Raw genomic sequence first — 17,191 nt, forward strand, 5'->3', positions numbered from 1 at the left:
GTCTTAAGAAACTCACATCTAAGCTAGAAAACTTTATCTGTGCATGTGTGCGTGTGTGCATGTGTGTATGTGACTGCATGCCTTTAGGTACCTTCAGAGGCAAGAAGAGGAAGTTGGAGCTCCTGGAACTGTTCACTGGAGTTACACACACTTGTGGACCACCCAGTACGTGTGATGAAAACCGAACTCTGGTCCTCTGCAAGAGCAGCAAATGTTCTTAATCTTTGTGCCTTCTTTCTACCCCTGCATTAACATCATTTTAATCGGAGGAAAGAAGAGTGCCTAAATAGCATCGTGCCATACAATGTTTGGTGTGGCCCAGATTACTCTTGGCGTGGTAAAGGAGGAGATAACTCTAGTTCAGACATGGAGGATCCAAAGTTTGCTTGAGACCCACAATTAGTACATCCCTGTCAGGATTCAAATTTCAGTGCAATTGATTCCATATGCTGGGTGATTTCTCTTGTACTATCCCAAGAAGCATGTGAAGTCTCAAGCGTGTGCTTAGTTAGGGTCTGTTGCGCTGTGAGGCAAACGTGATGACATTCCGGTAAACTCAGTAAAGGTTTGCTTGACAGGGAGGTCAGTTGAAAATCTATCTGAAACTGGAGCATAAGCTTATGAAAATTGCAACCTTCCATTAGAATATTCAGAAATGGTGGATATATTTTTTTTGCGACTTATCTCCTCTGTAATATTTTCATGAAAAACAAATTTCCCCAAGGTACACAAGGATTTCAGTAAAAACACAGCAGGGTTTGCGTAGTACAGGGGATTAGGCATCCGTGTTGGTGAGGTTTCATATTCGCACTGGGGAACCGCTAAGGGCGTCCCGAAACCTATGTCCTAATACAGTCAGACGTGGTAGGAATCCTTCCCAATTGACTTTTTGCACACTTTAAAGACACCAGCTGTATGAAACAAACAATATCAATGAGCCTCTCTCTCTCTCTCTCTCTCTCTCTCTCTCTCTCTCTCTCTCTCTCTCTCTCTCTCTCTCCCCATCCCACCCTCCCTCCCTCAAGGCTACTCGGCATGCTGAAATGGTGGCCATCGATCAGGTCCTGGATTGGTGTCATCGACATGGACAGAGCCCTTCGGCGGTATTCGAACACACGGTGTTGTACGTCACTGTGGAGCCGTGCATCATGTGTGCCGCTGCCCTGCGCCTCATGAGTATCCTTTGACTTCCCAGCTTCCTGCCTTTCCCTCGCTGCCTCTGGGCAACGCACGGCCAGACGCACAACCCGTCGTTCTCCCCTTATATTGTTTGTTTTTCTCTTTAATGTGAAGAATCGAACCCAGGCTCTCGCACAGGCTGCATCTGCTTATCCCTGAGCCATAGCCTTCCCCAGCCTTCAGTCCCGTCACGTGTGGAAACGGCGTTATGAAACACTGCCCAATTTAGCCAAAAACAGGAAAAGAACAGTTTCTACTCGGCAGAGTTACCTATTCTTTCTCTGTGTCGACAGCCAAGAAAGAATCGGACACTTAAGCTAGGCGAAGAGCTCAGAACTAACTTAAACCCGTCTGTCAGGATCCATTCAAATTAAGGCAGAGCCTGGAGACTTTCCGAGGAAGATCGTTGCCTCTGCATAACAGATTATGTGTGATTCATAAATTTTCAGTTAATCCACTTTTGCCGTGAATACCTATCACAAAGTACAAAAAAAAGGGAGGGGGGTGGGGATCGAGATTAAGTTCAAATTCGAGGTAAATAAGAAGTAAAAATGTCTCCCCACACTACCATGGGTGGAAATTAGTTAGCGTTCTCTAGTTGGATTGTATCTTGCGTGGACCAAGCAACATAAATGCAGAGTGAGGTCCGTCTCTAGACGGTCTTTGTTTCATAGCACTAGGGACCTTGCACACTCTAGGCAAACACAGGCCAGCAACGTAACCCATTTGCCCTCTCTTTTTACTGTCTGTCTTTTTTTTCCAACGTTGAGGATCTGTTTGGACTGTGGTTCCTGATCCACTCTCCAAGGGCTAGGACTATAGGTACATGCCATCACACCAGCCTCCTGACCGACTTTGACATGCTAATTAAGTCTATTTATTGTGAGGGGCATGGACATGCCAGGACACTTGTGCAGGAATCAAAGGACAACGTTCAGGAGTCCGTTCTCTCCTTCTTCCTTGGGATCCCGCGATTAAATTAATGTATTTTTCAAAGGTAAAATTCCCGAATTAAGTTTCCAATCGTGCGGTGATTCTGAAAATGCAGTCGAAAGAGCAGAGAATTGATTTGCCTATTAAGCAAAAACGCTTAGTCTCTGCTCTGTTTACAGTTGTGGGTTGGTTTGTTTATTTATTATTATTGTTATATTGGCAGGCACATGTCATGGCACACGTGCAGTACTCAGAGGACAAGTCTGAGGAGTTGGTTACCCCTCCACCATTAAGTAGGTCCCAGGGATCCAGCCTAGGCTGTCACACTTGCATGGTGAGGGCTCTTACCAGCTGAGCCGTCTTGCCGACCCACCGCTGCTAGATTTTTAATTTCTACATGCCTAAAGTCTCTTTCTCTTCCTTTGTATAACTGAACTGTATTATTTTAAAAAGACACCGTAAGCTCTTAATTGTTTCGAAGTCTGGACTGGGTTTTCTAAGATAGCATCAGCTTGCTCTTGCCCTGATCCTCACATCCGGTGCAGGACCTTAATTCTGTGCTATAAATCCCGCTGGTCGTCTATGGCTGTCAGAATGAACGGTTTGGTGGTTGTGGTTCTGTCCTAAACATTGCCTCTGCTGACCTACCCAATACTGGGAGACCATTTCAGGTAATATAATCTACTTGTGCCTTCCTTCCCTCCCTTCCCCCTTCCCTCCTCCCTCCCCTCCCTTTTTCCCTCTCCCTCTCTCTCCTTTTTCCTTTCCTCCCTCCTTCCACGGCCCCCTTTCTCTGTTTATCTAGCTCTCGATGAACTTAGCAATTGCATGCGGTCAGTATTCCAAAAACCCATGACAGAATCAGACAGTATCTTGGGGCCCCGGGTTGAGTTTGTTACATCTCACTGGAAGAAACTCTGTGCCCCTTCCCTGAACTCTTAGCTCCCAACAGTTCACCAGCACCTTGTGTGGGCTTAGAGACTACCTCTCTGTTGGGACAAGAATGCCAGCTCTGTAGGCAGGAGTTCCACTGTGGTGCCACGACCATTGCTGCGACACACATACACACATGCACACACACATATACACACACATATACACACACACACTCACACACATGCACACACACTCACACATACACACACCCCACACATACACACATATACACATATATACACACCACACACACATACACACACCACACATACACACACACATACACCACACACACATATACACACACATATACCACACACACACCCCACACACATGCACACACACATACACCACACACCACACATACACACACACACATATACCACACACACACCCCCACACCCCCCACACACATGCACACACACACATACACCACACACACCACACATACACACACACACCACACACACATGCACACACACACCCCCACACACACGCACACACACACATACACACACACACCACACACACATACACCACACACATATACACACACCACACACATACACACACCACACACACATATACACATATATACACACCACACACACACATACACAGATATATACACACACCACACAGATACACACACACACACATACTCACATACACACACACCCACACACATACACACACCACATACACACCACACACACAAACACCACATACACACCACACACACAAACACCACACACCACACACACACACCACACACATGCACACACACCACACACACACGCACACACACCACACACACACTGCACATATACACACACACACACACACATGTTCGTGACATGAAAGCACAAACAATTGTGTCAAGTGTCTAAGGGTAATCAGTCTTTTCAGCCGGAGAAGTTCACTTACATCTACACAGCCATGTTGACTCAGTGGAAATAAACGCCGTGGTTTAATGCCAAATTATGTTCTAAGGTCTTGTTAGCGTTTAAAGCCTTAATATGCTCGGCTTCTGGATGCTGTGTTTTCTTCCCTTTCTTTGATTCGGGTTGTGGGACAGAGGACAAAAAGGGAGGTGGGATCTCATATCACAATTATAGATTCCTTAAATATAACACAGCATGCAATGATATACTATAATGTGACGTAGTATAAAGTTCACAGGGAGACCTGTGCATCTATTGTCTTAAAAAAGATGCTGATTCGTTTTTTAGTATTTCTTCTTTTTTCTGTTTAAAACATTTGCTTTGTATGTTTGTTTCTTTGTTTTGACACAGTTTTTCTGTGTATCTCTGGCTGTCCTAGAATTTGCTCCGTAGACCAGGCTAGTCTCAAACTCATAGAGATCCACCTGCCTCTGCTTCCCAAGTGCTGGGTTTAAAGAAGTGTACCATCTCTATCTGGTGAATATGCTTTTTGCTAAAGCTACGTACGTATAGCTCTAATTGGTACTTTAGAATGCCATATTGGAATCTAGACCCATGGGTTAACATTGTTTTATTATTATTGTTGTTGTTGTTGTTGTTGTTGTTGTTGTTGTTGTTATTTCCCACCTATAACTGTGTTTCTCCTCGGACCACATGTTAGAATCTCCTGGAAGGATTTTGCATTTCTCTGTGCTGAGACCATCGATCAGATAATAAACGGGCAGGGTCTGTGCTTGTGGAGGTTGTCTTGTAATTCCATTGAACAGGAATGATGGAGAAGCACTGCTTTACCAAACCCTGGGGAAAGGGCCTGGTTTGTTCAGTTGGACATTGGAGCATAAAGGTGGATAAGGTGGATAAGGCACCAGGCCCTGTCCACACTGACAAACAGTGGTTAGGGTGGTGGCATCCTAGAAGCTGAGGGACGAAAGGACTTAAGTGAAGTTTGTGTGTCCGGGCATCTTATGACTACAGAGCTGTGCTAGGAAGGAGATCATGTTTCCATCAGTGAGTATCTTGTGATGCAAGAGAGGCAGCCTCAGTGGGGCCTTGAGAGCGTAGGACCGAGAGGAAGAGATTGAGGAAGAAACAGGACTGAATGGGAATTCTGAAGTGTTCTGAGGCCAGAGCAGGGCAGTACTTTGTAAGGGAGGAGGATGATTACTGTTACCATGGGGGAGGTTCCCAGGCTGGAGCCAACGGAGGCCCCAGGAAGGGAGCTTCATTCTCAGCCAGGCCCCTTCGAGGCTGGCCTCCTGTCTGCCGTGCTTGGCTAGGCATGACTTTGAGGAATAGCTGTGTAGCTTCACAAACGTCAGCAGGATGAGTTAGATCCTTTCCAGGCTCCCCAGATGAGTGCTAAAGTCCGCGAGCATTTGGCCCCGTCTCATATGTCTTTAATTTCTTTCCCCTACGCTACCAAGCCCTTCAGCTTGCTTACACACGCGCACGCGCACACACGCGCACACACAGGGCCCACCTTTCTCCCCGTGTGCTTCCTTGCCTCTGTAGTGTTGAGCTTCCATTTTTACTCCGTGTTTCATCCATTGTTTCTTACAGCTCTCTCTGTATCTGCTCTTTCACGTATTTTCATCAAAAAGCAAAGCCAAGCTCAACAGCTTCCTTAAACCCCGAATAGCAGAACTTGAAAAAAAATATTTTTTTCCTCTAAAGGACCAGGTACTAAATATTTTTACCTCTAGTGAGAGAAATGTTTCTGTCACGTCCTATATTATACTCTTAAAAGTTAAAAACAAAAAACATTGCTTCAAGTATTATGGCTCTCAAGGGAAAGGTTTCCCCTACAGAAGGTCTGCCGCTGCTGGTGGGGGTGGGGGAGGGGTGGGGATGAAGGGTTTTCCCCAGTGCAAGTGTAACAGTTCTGCTCCATCAGGGGATGCTTTCCCCAGCGAATGTGTTATAGCTCTGCTCTGGCAATGAGGAGCCAAGGAATACTACAAAAATCACCCACACCACAAACCTCACGTAAGAAGAGATTTATTGAGAGGGTGGCTGCCTAAGCAGAAGGCAGGGTTTAATAAGGTTTCTTGTGGGGAGGGTTTCCCAAGGTGGTGATTTCCAGGGTGAGGATTCATGGGATTTCAAGTCCTTAGCTTGGGGTGAGCTCAGGGATTGGTAGGTTTCTGTGGCAAGCTCGGGGATTGGTGGGTTTTTCTGTTCAGGCTTTTCATGCTCAGCAGTTGGCGGAACTCTGTTTCTTGGGCTTTTCTTGGGCTCAGGGTCAAGCGGGGGTTAGGGTGTTTTTGCCTTGGCCCTTTTACCCTAGCTCGTCATTCTTAGCTATGGACAGGATTTGTTCTACTAAGAATAGTTTTCCAGCCGCAGGTATATAGCATCCCGTGCTTGGAGAAAGATAGCAGGTAAAAATATGAGCACCCGTCAGGCATCTCCTTTAATCACTGCAGCATCCCTCTGAGGTCCAGTTACGTACCGTAGAGGGTTTAAGTACCGCCCACAATAGTGATTGACTGAGATGTTTGGTTAAGGCCGGGCGCCCACTCTTTTGGAAATGTATGTCTTTATTCATGCTTTTGTTTGTTCCAAGTAATGAACGTTGTGTGGAGTCCATTTATAACTGTATACACCGCTGTTGGTCATGGAACCCACATCCGGTCATGGCCGATACTCACCTCATGTTCCTCCCTTCAGTGCATCCCCGGGTACCGTGCTGAGGAGGCCGTGGAGCTCCTAAAGACCTTTTACAAACAGGAAAACCCAAATGGTGAGTTTTCTCCTGGTGCAGTGTCCCACCTTAGTGTGACTGAAGTTTGGTATCCCTCGCTTTCTACTCACCTGACTTTCTTTTCTTTCAGCACCAAAATCAAAAGTTCGGAAAAAGGATTGTCAGAAATCCTGATGCTGTAGTGATCAAGGACTAGTGTTGGAGACCTGGACAGAATTCCGGCCTGAATGCTGCTGGCATCACTGGTCACGTTTACATGTTATTACTGTGTGTGAAAATGGTGTCTCTCATCATTTGCTCTGTTAAGGGAACAAATTAGCCCTTTTTTAAAAGTCTGTAAACAACTATTAGCTCTTCCACCAAGCTGAAAGAATGTTTCCAGGAAGGGGAGGGATTAAAGTTTGAGATCAGCAAGCAGTGCCTGCCCTTGACCCACAGCCTTAGCCCCAGCTTCATGAAGCTCTTTGTGGCTGTGGAGATGGCCAAGTGGTTGCCATGCAGCCACGAGGACTGGGTCCCCAACAATGCCAGGTGGACTTGGTGGCCTGCCTGTAATTCCAGTACTTGGAAATCCCAGGGCTCCCGAAATCCCAAAGCAAGCTAACTAATTAGATTAGCCCTTACCGGTGAGCTCTGTGGTCAAATGAGAGATGCTGCCTCAATAATAACGTGAAGGGTGATCTCGGAGGAACCCTGGTGTCAACCTTAGGCGTCACATGTCCACACGCTCCTCATCTCCCAACCCAAATGTAAGTCTGACACATCATCGGGAGATTGATCAAGCTCAAAACAGGAAATAGAAGAAAGAAAAAAAAAAAAAAAAAAGCAAGCCTTGACATTTTACCGAATGCATTCAGACCCGGTCCTACACCAGGCTCCACCAGGCACAGGTTCCTGGGCTTGTCCTAATTTGTATTGACTTTGGGGGGCGGGTGTGGAGGCAGAGGAGGCTCACCGGTGCTGTTCCTTAGATGCAGTGCCACTCCTTCTTGACTTTTTTTTTTTTTTAAAGAGAAGATTTCTTGAAATTTACCACTCGGGGGTGAGGGATTGTGTAGGCTGGCCAGGAATGCCCAGAGTTCTACCTGTGCAGGAATTACAGGCACACACCGCCATACTGTCCCTCCCTCCCTCCCTCCCTCCCTCCCTCCCTCCCTCCCTCCCTCCCTGCCTCCCTCCTTTCCTTCTCTTTTTTAAATGTGAGTTTTGGAGATTGAACTCAGGTCCCCCTGCGCTTGACTGACCGAGATAGCTCCCCAATCCTAGAACATTTTTTTAAAAGTTTTAAAAGTTTTTTTTAGATAAAATGGATGCTTTTAAGCAAGTGTTTGAGCCTTTAAAAAAAAATCATAGCATATTGCTACAATAAACTTTTATTCATGCCTTCTTTCAAGAGGAATAGTCTTCAAATAGTGGGTGCTGGACAGATGGCTCGGGGGTTAAAAACATACACCGCTTTTTTAGAGGATACAAGTTTGGTTCCCAGCACCATCTCTGGACAATCCACAACCTGTAATTCCAGTTCCAGGGAAACCAATACCCTCTTCTGGACTCTGCGGGTACCTGCACTTACTTACACATACACACAATCCCACTATTCATACACACACACACACACACACACACACACACACACACACTTAGAATTTCTAAAGGAGGAAATGAAAGTGAAATAGTTCCTTATAATGAAGCAACTATTCCTTTAACGTCCATTTCTTCCCTAGAACAAAGCCAAGACCTTATACTCTCAAAACAAAGACCTTACATTCTCCAGAGAGAAATGAAGGTGGTCCGATATGTAACTTGCTGGAAGATGACAGTTGCTGCTGGTCATAAGGGTGCACACCGTAGCCCCACTACTGGGGAGGTTGAAGCAAGAGAATCATGAATTCAAGGCCTGGGCTATGTAGGGACCCCACCCATCGTCCCAATTACAACCAGTTGCAGTTCGGAATAAGAATGCAGGAATGTTGGTTTCAAGATTCAATAAAATGATCCATTGAATCAGAGATAACAAAGCTACTACTCTTTTCAAATGCGGGGAATAAAGCTTAAATCGAGTATCTAAAAATTAGACCTCACAACAAAGTCTGATAAGGTAGGTCACTGGAGCAAAGGTGCGACTTTTCCGCGCCGCCCTGGGCGCAGTGTGCGTCTCTGCCCAGAAGGGGGCCTCGCTGTTCCACCTAAAGGCCAGTGCCAGCGCAGCCTCAGTTTCTACAGCGCATTAGTCCTTGATGCAAAGTGGCTGTTTGTTGACTCTGCCATTTGAGCACTGTCTCTGACTTGTTTGTTTTGAATTACATTACAGGCTGGAATGGATTGTGGTGGTAGTGTTTTTATATTGCCTGGGGGAGCAGCTAATCACAGTTACATGCTTCAGAAGATTTATAATTGCATGGTTTCGTGAGTGTGTGTGTGTGTGTGTGTGTGTGTGTGTGTGTGTGTGTAACAGCATTTCAGAAGTTTAATGAGCGAAGAGTACATAGGATTTTAAATTTACAGTAATAGTCTGTGCACCTTCTCTTCGGTTTTATCTACTTTGAAGATTGTCTTCTCATTAAGTTTTAGTGCCTTGACTAGTGTGTTCCTTTTTGCAGTTGGTCATAATTCACCCCCGGCTCCTGTGCTCTCCTGTAAGAAGACATCATTATATTTACTGACTTCATATCATTTGGGGGGAATTATCTGTACTTGAAACAACCTGGGATCATGATAAACCGTTGAAAGTAAATTTAGTTTGAATTTAGGGGAAAAATGATAATAGCAACAGCAACGACAATAAAGGTGAAAACATAGAACCAGAAATAATGTGTGGCCATTTTTTTTCTGAGAGACAAGAACTTCTTAGGAAGCGGAAAAATAACACCAGAAAAGAAGGCGGTGTGCATGATTTCCCTTTTTGGTTTTAGCAGATGGCTAAGTGGCCTTTCCTGGTCCCCATGCAGGGCTGAACGGTTTAATATCCATTCCCCACCTTTAAAATTCTCCTTCCGGTCACTGAAAGAGCTTTTGCACACAGGCCTGCCTGGTTTCCGGTGGGAAAAACTGCTCCGGATGGATTGCTGTAGACTCGGGGTCAGCATAGGCATCTTAGGATCGCTGTGGACGTCCTGGACTCCAAGTGTACGGAACTCAAACGCCGTGTCCACATGGCGGCGAGGAGCTATAGATGTGTAAGCAGCGAAGCTGTGCGCAGTGCCCTCCAGCAAGCACTGGAGGCGCTGCCGCAGTGTAAAATACCGAGGCCCCCACTGCAAAAGCGCATACCCAACGGAACCATACCGGTTGTGCCTGCCGAAGAGACCGGAAATAAGAGTCGTACTTTGTACATGAGATAGTTAGGAAGGCATAGGACATAGATAACCCGTAGAGCCACCTGCCCTGTTAAGAAAAATTGGGGAGAAACGATCACATCGATGCCGGGGGATATCCAGTGTTTGCTGGGTCCCATCAGCGATGAGAAGTCATGTCAAGATATCCTTGCATTTCCTGTCTTGTACACTTGAAATATGGAGAAAACAGCCAGCGACCCAAATGTAGGCAAGATGGCTCCTATTTCTAAGGACCCTCCCTCCCCATTTGTAGCCTAGGTTGGCTTCAGAATCATTGTACAGCTGTTCGTACAGTGTTCGCTACTTGTGCCAGGGAAATCAGTCTGGGGGGCTTCATCAAATGCTAGGCAAGCACCAGGCAACGAGCTACATCATAGCCCGTTCTAAAGTTGTTGTTGTTGTTGTTGTTGTCGTCGTTGTTGTTGTTTTTATTCACGTCATAGGTTCTCCTGGTCCTTCACCCAGAAGCACTTCAGTATTTTTGCAGAGTGCTGTCCTCTACCGTCGCCACTCTGTTATTAATGACCTGGCCAGTTTAACGCTCATTTGCTTTAAAGGAGCATTGGTGCTCCAGTTCTGCCAGTTGGCTCCGCTAAGCCCCGCTAAACCCTGGGGAGAATTCCCTCTAGCCCCGCGAAGCCAGCCCCATCCTAGGGTTTTGTTACGCTTCGCTGTTCCAACCTAGAACATTTTGGTCGCCTTCCATATTGCCGCCACTGGATTCATGCGCCTGTCTCCCACCGAAACACATCCTGCTCTGATGACAGTTTTCCTGTACCTGTCCTGCCCGTGTTGCCACCACCGCTGCCGCCGCCACCACCAATGCCTTCGCTTTGCAGTTAGTGCGCTCCTCTGGATAACAGAGTGGTCTTTTTATTTGATGCTTCCTCAGCTGGAGGCCAACAAAGGCCAGCACACGCTACAGGTGACATTAATTTTGCACACTTGGTTCAGATGTCTGATTTAGTCACCGTGGACTTGGTTTTCTCCCTCTCTGTGGCAGTGAGTGATCAAGTCTTTACGGGAAGAGATTGTGACTTTTGGTTTTTATTTTTATAAGAAAGTATGCTTGACACGGAGGGAAGGGAGGGAAGGAAGATTCATTATATAAACCCAAAACAGCTGTTAAATTATTTGATTTCACTCTTCCTCCGTATTGTGTGTTCCAAAATTCACAACTTTTGGTAAGAATATTTTAAACAGCACAGTCAATAAGGAAAATGAAAATGAAGATCCAAAACTAAGTAATTTCACTCTTGACATCCTTCCTACCCCCCCAATAGAAAGAAAGAAAGAAAGAAAGGAAGGAAGAAAGAAGGGAAGAAAGAAAGGAAGAAAGAAAGGAAGAAAAGAAGGAACTAATAGTGCTGTAGAAAAATGGTCCAAGATATTTCTGATATCACAGATGCCCTGTGGTAATACATTGCAGTGAATTCTAGTCTGATGATTACTTGCCCATAAAATACTGGCACGGGAGAGGGGGGCATAGGAGAGGGGGGCATAGGAGAGGGGGGCATAGGAGAGGAGGCATAGGAGAGGGGGCATAGGAGAGGGGGGCATACGAGAGGGGGGCATAGGAGAGGGGGCATAGGAGAGGGGGGCATAGGAGAGGGGGGCATAGGAGAGGGGGGCATAGGAGAGGGGGCATAGGAGAGGGGGGCATAGGAGAGGGGGGCACGGGAGAGGGGGGCACGGGAGAGGGGGGCATAGGAGTTTCCACAGAGATACCTTGCCTTAAAATGTTTTAGGCACCATCATTTGAGGGTAGGTAAAAACAAAAGCTCAGACTAATTTTTTCTCTCATTTGTTTTAAAAGTAGTACAGCTTCTCTGTTCTGACAATGTCAGTGCAGCCAAAACTGCTGGTGCCTGGCTATTCTATATCAGCTGGCCTCCAGCAGGCTTGAGGAGAGGAGACACCAGCCTTGAATGAGACTGCACTGACAGCCTCCGTGCAGACAACTGCCAGCTCTTTCCCTTACCTCACAAGGCGCTAATTTCGTGTAGTGAGGAAAGGCCGGACGGCTGGGGTTACTTCTCTGGGTCAGGCCGGCAGGGCTTATGGTGAGAGTCTGACATCTTTAGGATCCTACATGTTTGTATGCTGAGCTAAGGAAAGCAGGCTTATATGATCATTTCTCACCGGACAGCTAGTCAGGAAACTTTGTCATGGGATTCGACAAAGGCTGTCATAGGCCAGGCTTTGGTCAGGTTCCAAATCCTCTTAACCAGGCAACAACATTGGCCCTGTTGCCAGCTGGGTCTGCACAGCCTTTTTTTTGCAAGCGTCCTATTAAACTCTCTTTAGAGCCCCACCCCCACCCCACAGGAAGCTAAATTTTCCTTCCCCACAACTGATGTAAAAATGATCTCGCCTTACCTTTAGCAGGTCTCACAGGTTAACAGTAACAACATCCTATTCCCTCTCCCCATTCTATCCCCACCTCCAACCCTCCAAACCGCTCCCTGTTTAGAAAGCCCTGAGTATTTTCATGTCTCGCCCTGCGCCCAACCACACATCACAAACACACAGTGCTGATATCCTCTCTAATCTTGAATAAGGTTATGGTTCCCATTTTCACAGGTGTCAGCATAATCTGTAACAAGTGGAGAGTGTAAATTGAAATCTAGAGAAGGGGCCCACAAAGTATAGCCTGTGGACCAAATTCCACCCCAGTGCCTATTTTCATATATTCTATTTGATCAGATTTTTACACTTTAAATGTTTGGAAAAAATCAGCTGAATAATATTTAAGGATTTGTAAACCTAACATGAAAATAAAATTTCAATAAATCTTCTGGGGTCACGGTCACTCCGATCTGTTTCTTCAGTGCTACAAGGGCACACAGGACTCTACGGCATGCGCGGTCTGGCCCTTTAGGAAGCATTTCCTGTCTCCCGATCAAGAGTGGAGAGAGGGGGTTGGGGATTTAGCTCAGTGGTAGAGCGCTTGCCTAGGAAGCGCAAGACCCTGGGTTCGATCCCCAGCTCCGGAAAAAAAGAACCAAAAAAAAAAAAAAAAAAAAAAAAAAGCGTGGAGAGAGGAGGAGGTTGGATCAGCACGATGCTCATTCAAGTTCTATGACTTTGCAGCTGGGTAATGTGGTCCATTGTTCAGCTTTGACTCGTTACCATGACTTTTGAAAAGTTTGTTTACTTTAAGATTTATTTATTTATTTTATATGAGTACACTGTGGTTGTCCTCAGACACACCAGAAGAGGGCATCAGATCCCATTACAGATGGCTGTGAGCCACCATGTGGTTGCTGGGAATTGAACTCAGGACCTCTGGAAGAGCAGTCTGTTCTCTTATCGGCTGAGCCATCTCTCCAGCCCTGTTTACTTTAAATATGGCCCCGAGATCGGAGACACTAAAGTATTTTGTCTTCAACTATGTTATTTCTTTCTATATTTTAAGAGTAGCAGGGAGAAAAGATAATGTGCCATTTTATCTGCATCTAGAATAGATGCATTTTACTCATGACTATGATAAAAGGTTTTCAAGCCTTCGCCCTCTTTAACAATGGTGACTATGGTGTCAAACTTTTTCGGCTTTCATTTTTTTTTTTTTAAGACAAGTTAAAAACAAATACAAATCATTCAACATAATGTTCATCGGATGGGCATTTGTCCCATACTGTTCATGGGTTCTTTAAAATATTCAGATAAATGCGAAGTTAATGATTAAAAGAAAATAAACTTTTCTTTCATTAACTACTTAGATTGAAACCCACAGTTGGGTTTTGAAAATTCTTGGAGCAGACGGAGTAGGTCGATTATTGCTGCCATGCGTGCCCTGCTGATCCTTCTCCAGGGCTCTCACCAGTTGTCTCCCCTTTGCCCTTTGCCCTTTGCCCTTTGCCCTTTGTCCTTTGCCCTTTGCCCTTTGGGAAATAACCCATCCTGACTTCACAGCAACATTCCCACTTCAGCTTTGGCTGTTGCCTGTGCCAGCCTTGCTAGTAAGTCATTTCCTTCAGTGATATTTCTCTATCGGAGACCAAAATAAATTAAAGATGTCTGATTTTTTTTTTTAATCAGCAATGTCACCATCATGAATCAAATGATAAATGGTTTCCGGAGAGATTGCATTTCCTGTTAAATAATTTTATTTGTGTTTATCTGCGCATCTGCGTGCAGGTGCCCACGGATTGGGTCCCCCTCAGAGACTTGGGTGGGAGGTAGCTGTGGGTCACCCACTGCAAGAGCTTAACGTCTTAGCTCTCCTCCCCTCCTCCCCCCATTTTTCTTTTGATTTGGAAGAAATTCCATTTTCTTTGTGATAAGGGACTCTGGGCAGGACAACAAGAGAGCCAGCATCTGCCTTTCCCAATGGGTCCCGTCCGCAGGTAAACCCTGCGTGCCACCCCTGTTCGTTTATTTTAAGCTCTGCTATCAGCAGTGGAGACCTCAGGCGTTACTGTGTGCTTTCTCTCGAATGCTCACCGCCTCTATGAGATCTCTCCCAAATACCCCAGCCCACAGTGATGGCTTCCTTCAAACTCCTACTGAGTGTCACATAGTTTAATACTCAATTGCTCTCTAATTACAGTAATTAGATTGTAAGCCGCTCAGAAGCGAGGATTTAGCCCAATACTAGGCCCAGAGGCAGCTTCGGTAAATGCTTGCTGAGTGATGGATTTGCATTTCTGGAGGCCTTCCAAGCAGCAGGACGAATGGGTGAATTAGCACTACCGCAGGATGCTGTCCTTTCTGATTACTGAGCAAACCCCGCTGTCTAGCTGTCTAATGCCCCCCCCACTCCCATTTTTAGCATAGGTTACCACTGCCAGACAGCTGGGCAGCCAAGGTAATATGGCTTAAATTCCAGATGTTCTCCAGTTCATTTCTGCTCACTGGAAGCCTACTTACAAGATTTAGGCTTACGAGCCTTCATTTTCAGGATTGAGACGCCAGTAAGGACGACCAGGAAGCGGGCAGAGATGCATGACTTTGTTTCCACTCTGGTAACTTTCCTGTGAGACCCACCGCCCCCCAAAGAAGAAGAGGGGAACACTGGTGAAGACGTTCCGTGTTGAGATTTATATAACTTTCACTAAATTAGCCCAGAGACTGGGTTGATATTTTAATCATAGTCTCTCGGGAGGGAAAGTCAGCCAGTGAAATTGCTGGAGGTGACACGCCAACCTACAGAGAAACCAAATGTGGTTTTGGAGACCACCATGGAAATAATAACTTCAGTCATTAAGTGGAGAAGGGGAAGGAGAGAGAAACCGGAGAAGTTTTCCAGGATCGAGAAGATATTTTTATTATAAACGAACCTGAGGGCGACCGTGGGCTTTATTGTTATTATAACATTTAAAGTCAAATACCAGTGGTGTTATCTCTCCGTGGTGACTACCCTTGGCAGCGGCGGAGCAGAGAGTTGATGGGGCAGATCGTCATCTCCAGTCTTGGCTTTTAGGTTGCCATTTTCATAGAGCCTAGAAGCCCAACTATGTGGGCAAAGCTCAGTAAGAAACACACGGCACAATTCACGTCCTGATGAAGTTGCTGTCTCTCCCACCGACTCCTTTCAAACCATCGGCACAATCTCCATGGCTGAGACCAGCCGTGAATAGGAAGGAAACGGACGTCCATTTCCTTCATTTGTTTCCTGCAGACCTGAGGTAATCCATCCCAAGTCTTTACCATGCTCTGCTACTGGCGCTCTCGCTAGAGGTCCGGAGTAGGACCCGTGCTGGGCTCTGGGAAAAGCCTGTTCTGCTTGGGAACTGCCGTCGGATGGAGATCAATGGTTACACCGTGAGCTAGAAAATCGGTTTGTGCTTCCGATTCTGAGGGTGTGGGATGAAGGCTGATGCTGTGATATTCCCCAGTGTCCTTCTGACCCTTAGGTATTTTAGAGAAGAGAGAAATGATCAACGATTGGAGGTGTTAAGCCTCTACTCACACTGGCAAGCAGCCCAGGGCACAGATGCCAAAGGCCCCTGGATTCCACCAGATCCCCAAATGCTGTCTCCTTTGCCTGTGATGGAGCCAGGGAAGGGACATGAGTGGAGCTGAACTCTGGACTGAGGTTTGCCTGTGGAAGCAGCAGATTGACTTGATAACGGGAGAAGGTTTGTACTGTTAACTTTTATAAGGTGGCAGTGATCTCAGGAATTTTATGGTGTTGGCACGTGGCTCAGGCCTCACTCTCATCTGGCATGCATTGCTCACCCTGCTGGGCTGTGTAGTATTAGCTGAGCACACTTCAAGATGAAAGTTGGGAATGTCTGTAGCGCTGGCACTAACGCCTTGACTTGTTCGAGCATCTGAGGCCCGAGGGCAAGAGGACTTGCAAAGCCTCTGAGAGGTTGAACAGACCTCTCCTTGATACCAGAGGGAGTGGAGAAGAGAGACAAAGACCAGGGCTTGGCTCCGTGAGGAAGCAAGGGTGACTTGGTAGCTTCTCTCCTGATCCCTACCTGAGAAATATAGCAATACTAAGAGTAGGCTACAGCTCAGGTTAGCAATCTTTCTAAATCGATAAGAGAAACAGTCCAGACAGCCAGGACACTGGTGTCTGTCTACAGGAGGGATAGGTCTGCTTGCCTTGCTGGTTAGATGACAGCCATTTGATTTGTCTGTGTGATAATGGGCAGAGCTTCTGCATAAAGTTGAAAGTCTCTGAATTCTCCTTTCTTCTAAGAGGCTGCATGAGATGGCTTAGAATAAATGAAAAATAAAAAATATCATCCTTGGCATTTGTCCAAATTCTCCTTGACCCCTGGTCCTTTTAGGTCAGTGAGTATGGCTGTTCCTCCACTGGACTGTGAAATCTGAGGTGACCTGTATCTATGACAGCTCCAGTGCTAGTGACCTGTTTTGAATCAAGTCATTTTAGGCTCACCGATCACAGACAACAGTGCAATCCATAGAATCTAGCAAAGCTAGAAACGGAGCTGCAAGACCTCAGACTCCACTGAGGAGTAGCTCCTGATCTCAGATGTTTATGGACTGTTTATTGCGCGCTAGGTAAAGCCGGGCGGGCTTTTCAGCAATAACTTTATATGATCCCTGCAGCAACTTGGGGAGGTTCCTGTTTGAATTCGCATTCAAGGACTGAGGTAATCCAGGTCCACAAAGTTTAACCTGTTCAAGATTACAGAGGGGCAGAGCCAGAGTTTAGACTCCGGAGCTCGCATTTCCCATCA

General features: G+C 46.2%; 1 protein-coding gene across 7 annotated transcripts in view; it reads left to right on the top strand.

Moving 5' to 3' along the window:
• The window catches only part of Adat2 (adenosine deaminase, tRNA-specific 2), a 20,697-nt gene extending 11,193 nt beyond the window's left edge, over positions 1-9,504 (top strand). For 2 of the 7 annotated variants that reach the window (NM_001115028.2, XM_039081082.2), the window contains 4 exon segments: positions 1,026-1,176; positions 2,677-2,783; positions 6,663-6,735; positions 6,827-9,504. In NM_001115028.2, the coding sequence (NP_001108500.1) occupies positions 1,026-1,176; positions 2,677-2,783; positions 6,663-6,735; positions 6,827-6,870 (375 nt within the window). In that variant the 3' untranslated portion in view covers positions 6,871-9,504. 7 annotated transcript variants of the gene reach the window in all.
• Positions 9,505-17,191: the final 7,687 nt, after the last annotated feature.

Source organism: Rattus norvegicus, chromosome 1 (assembly GCF_036323735.1).
Source record: "Rattus norvegicus strain BN/NHsdMcwi chromosome 1, GRCr8, whole genome shotgun sequence".
NCBI classification, from domain to species: Eukaryota; Metazoa; Chordata; class Mammalia; order Rodentia; family Muridae; genus Rattus; species Rattus norvegicus.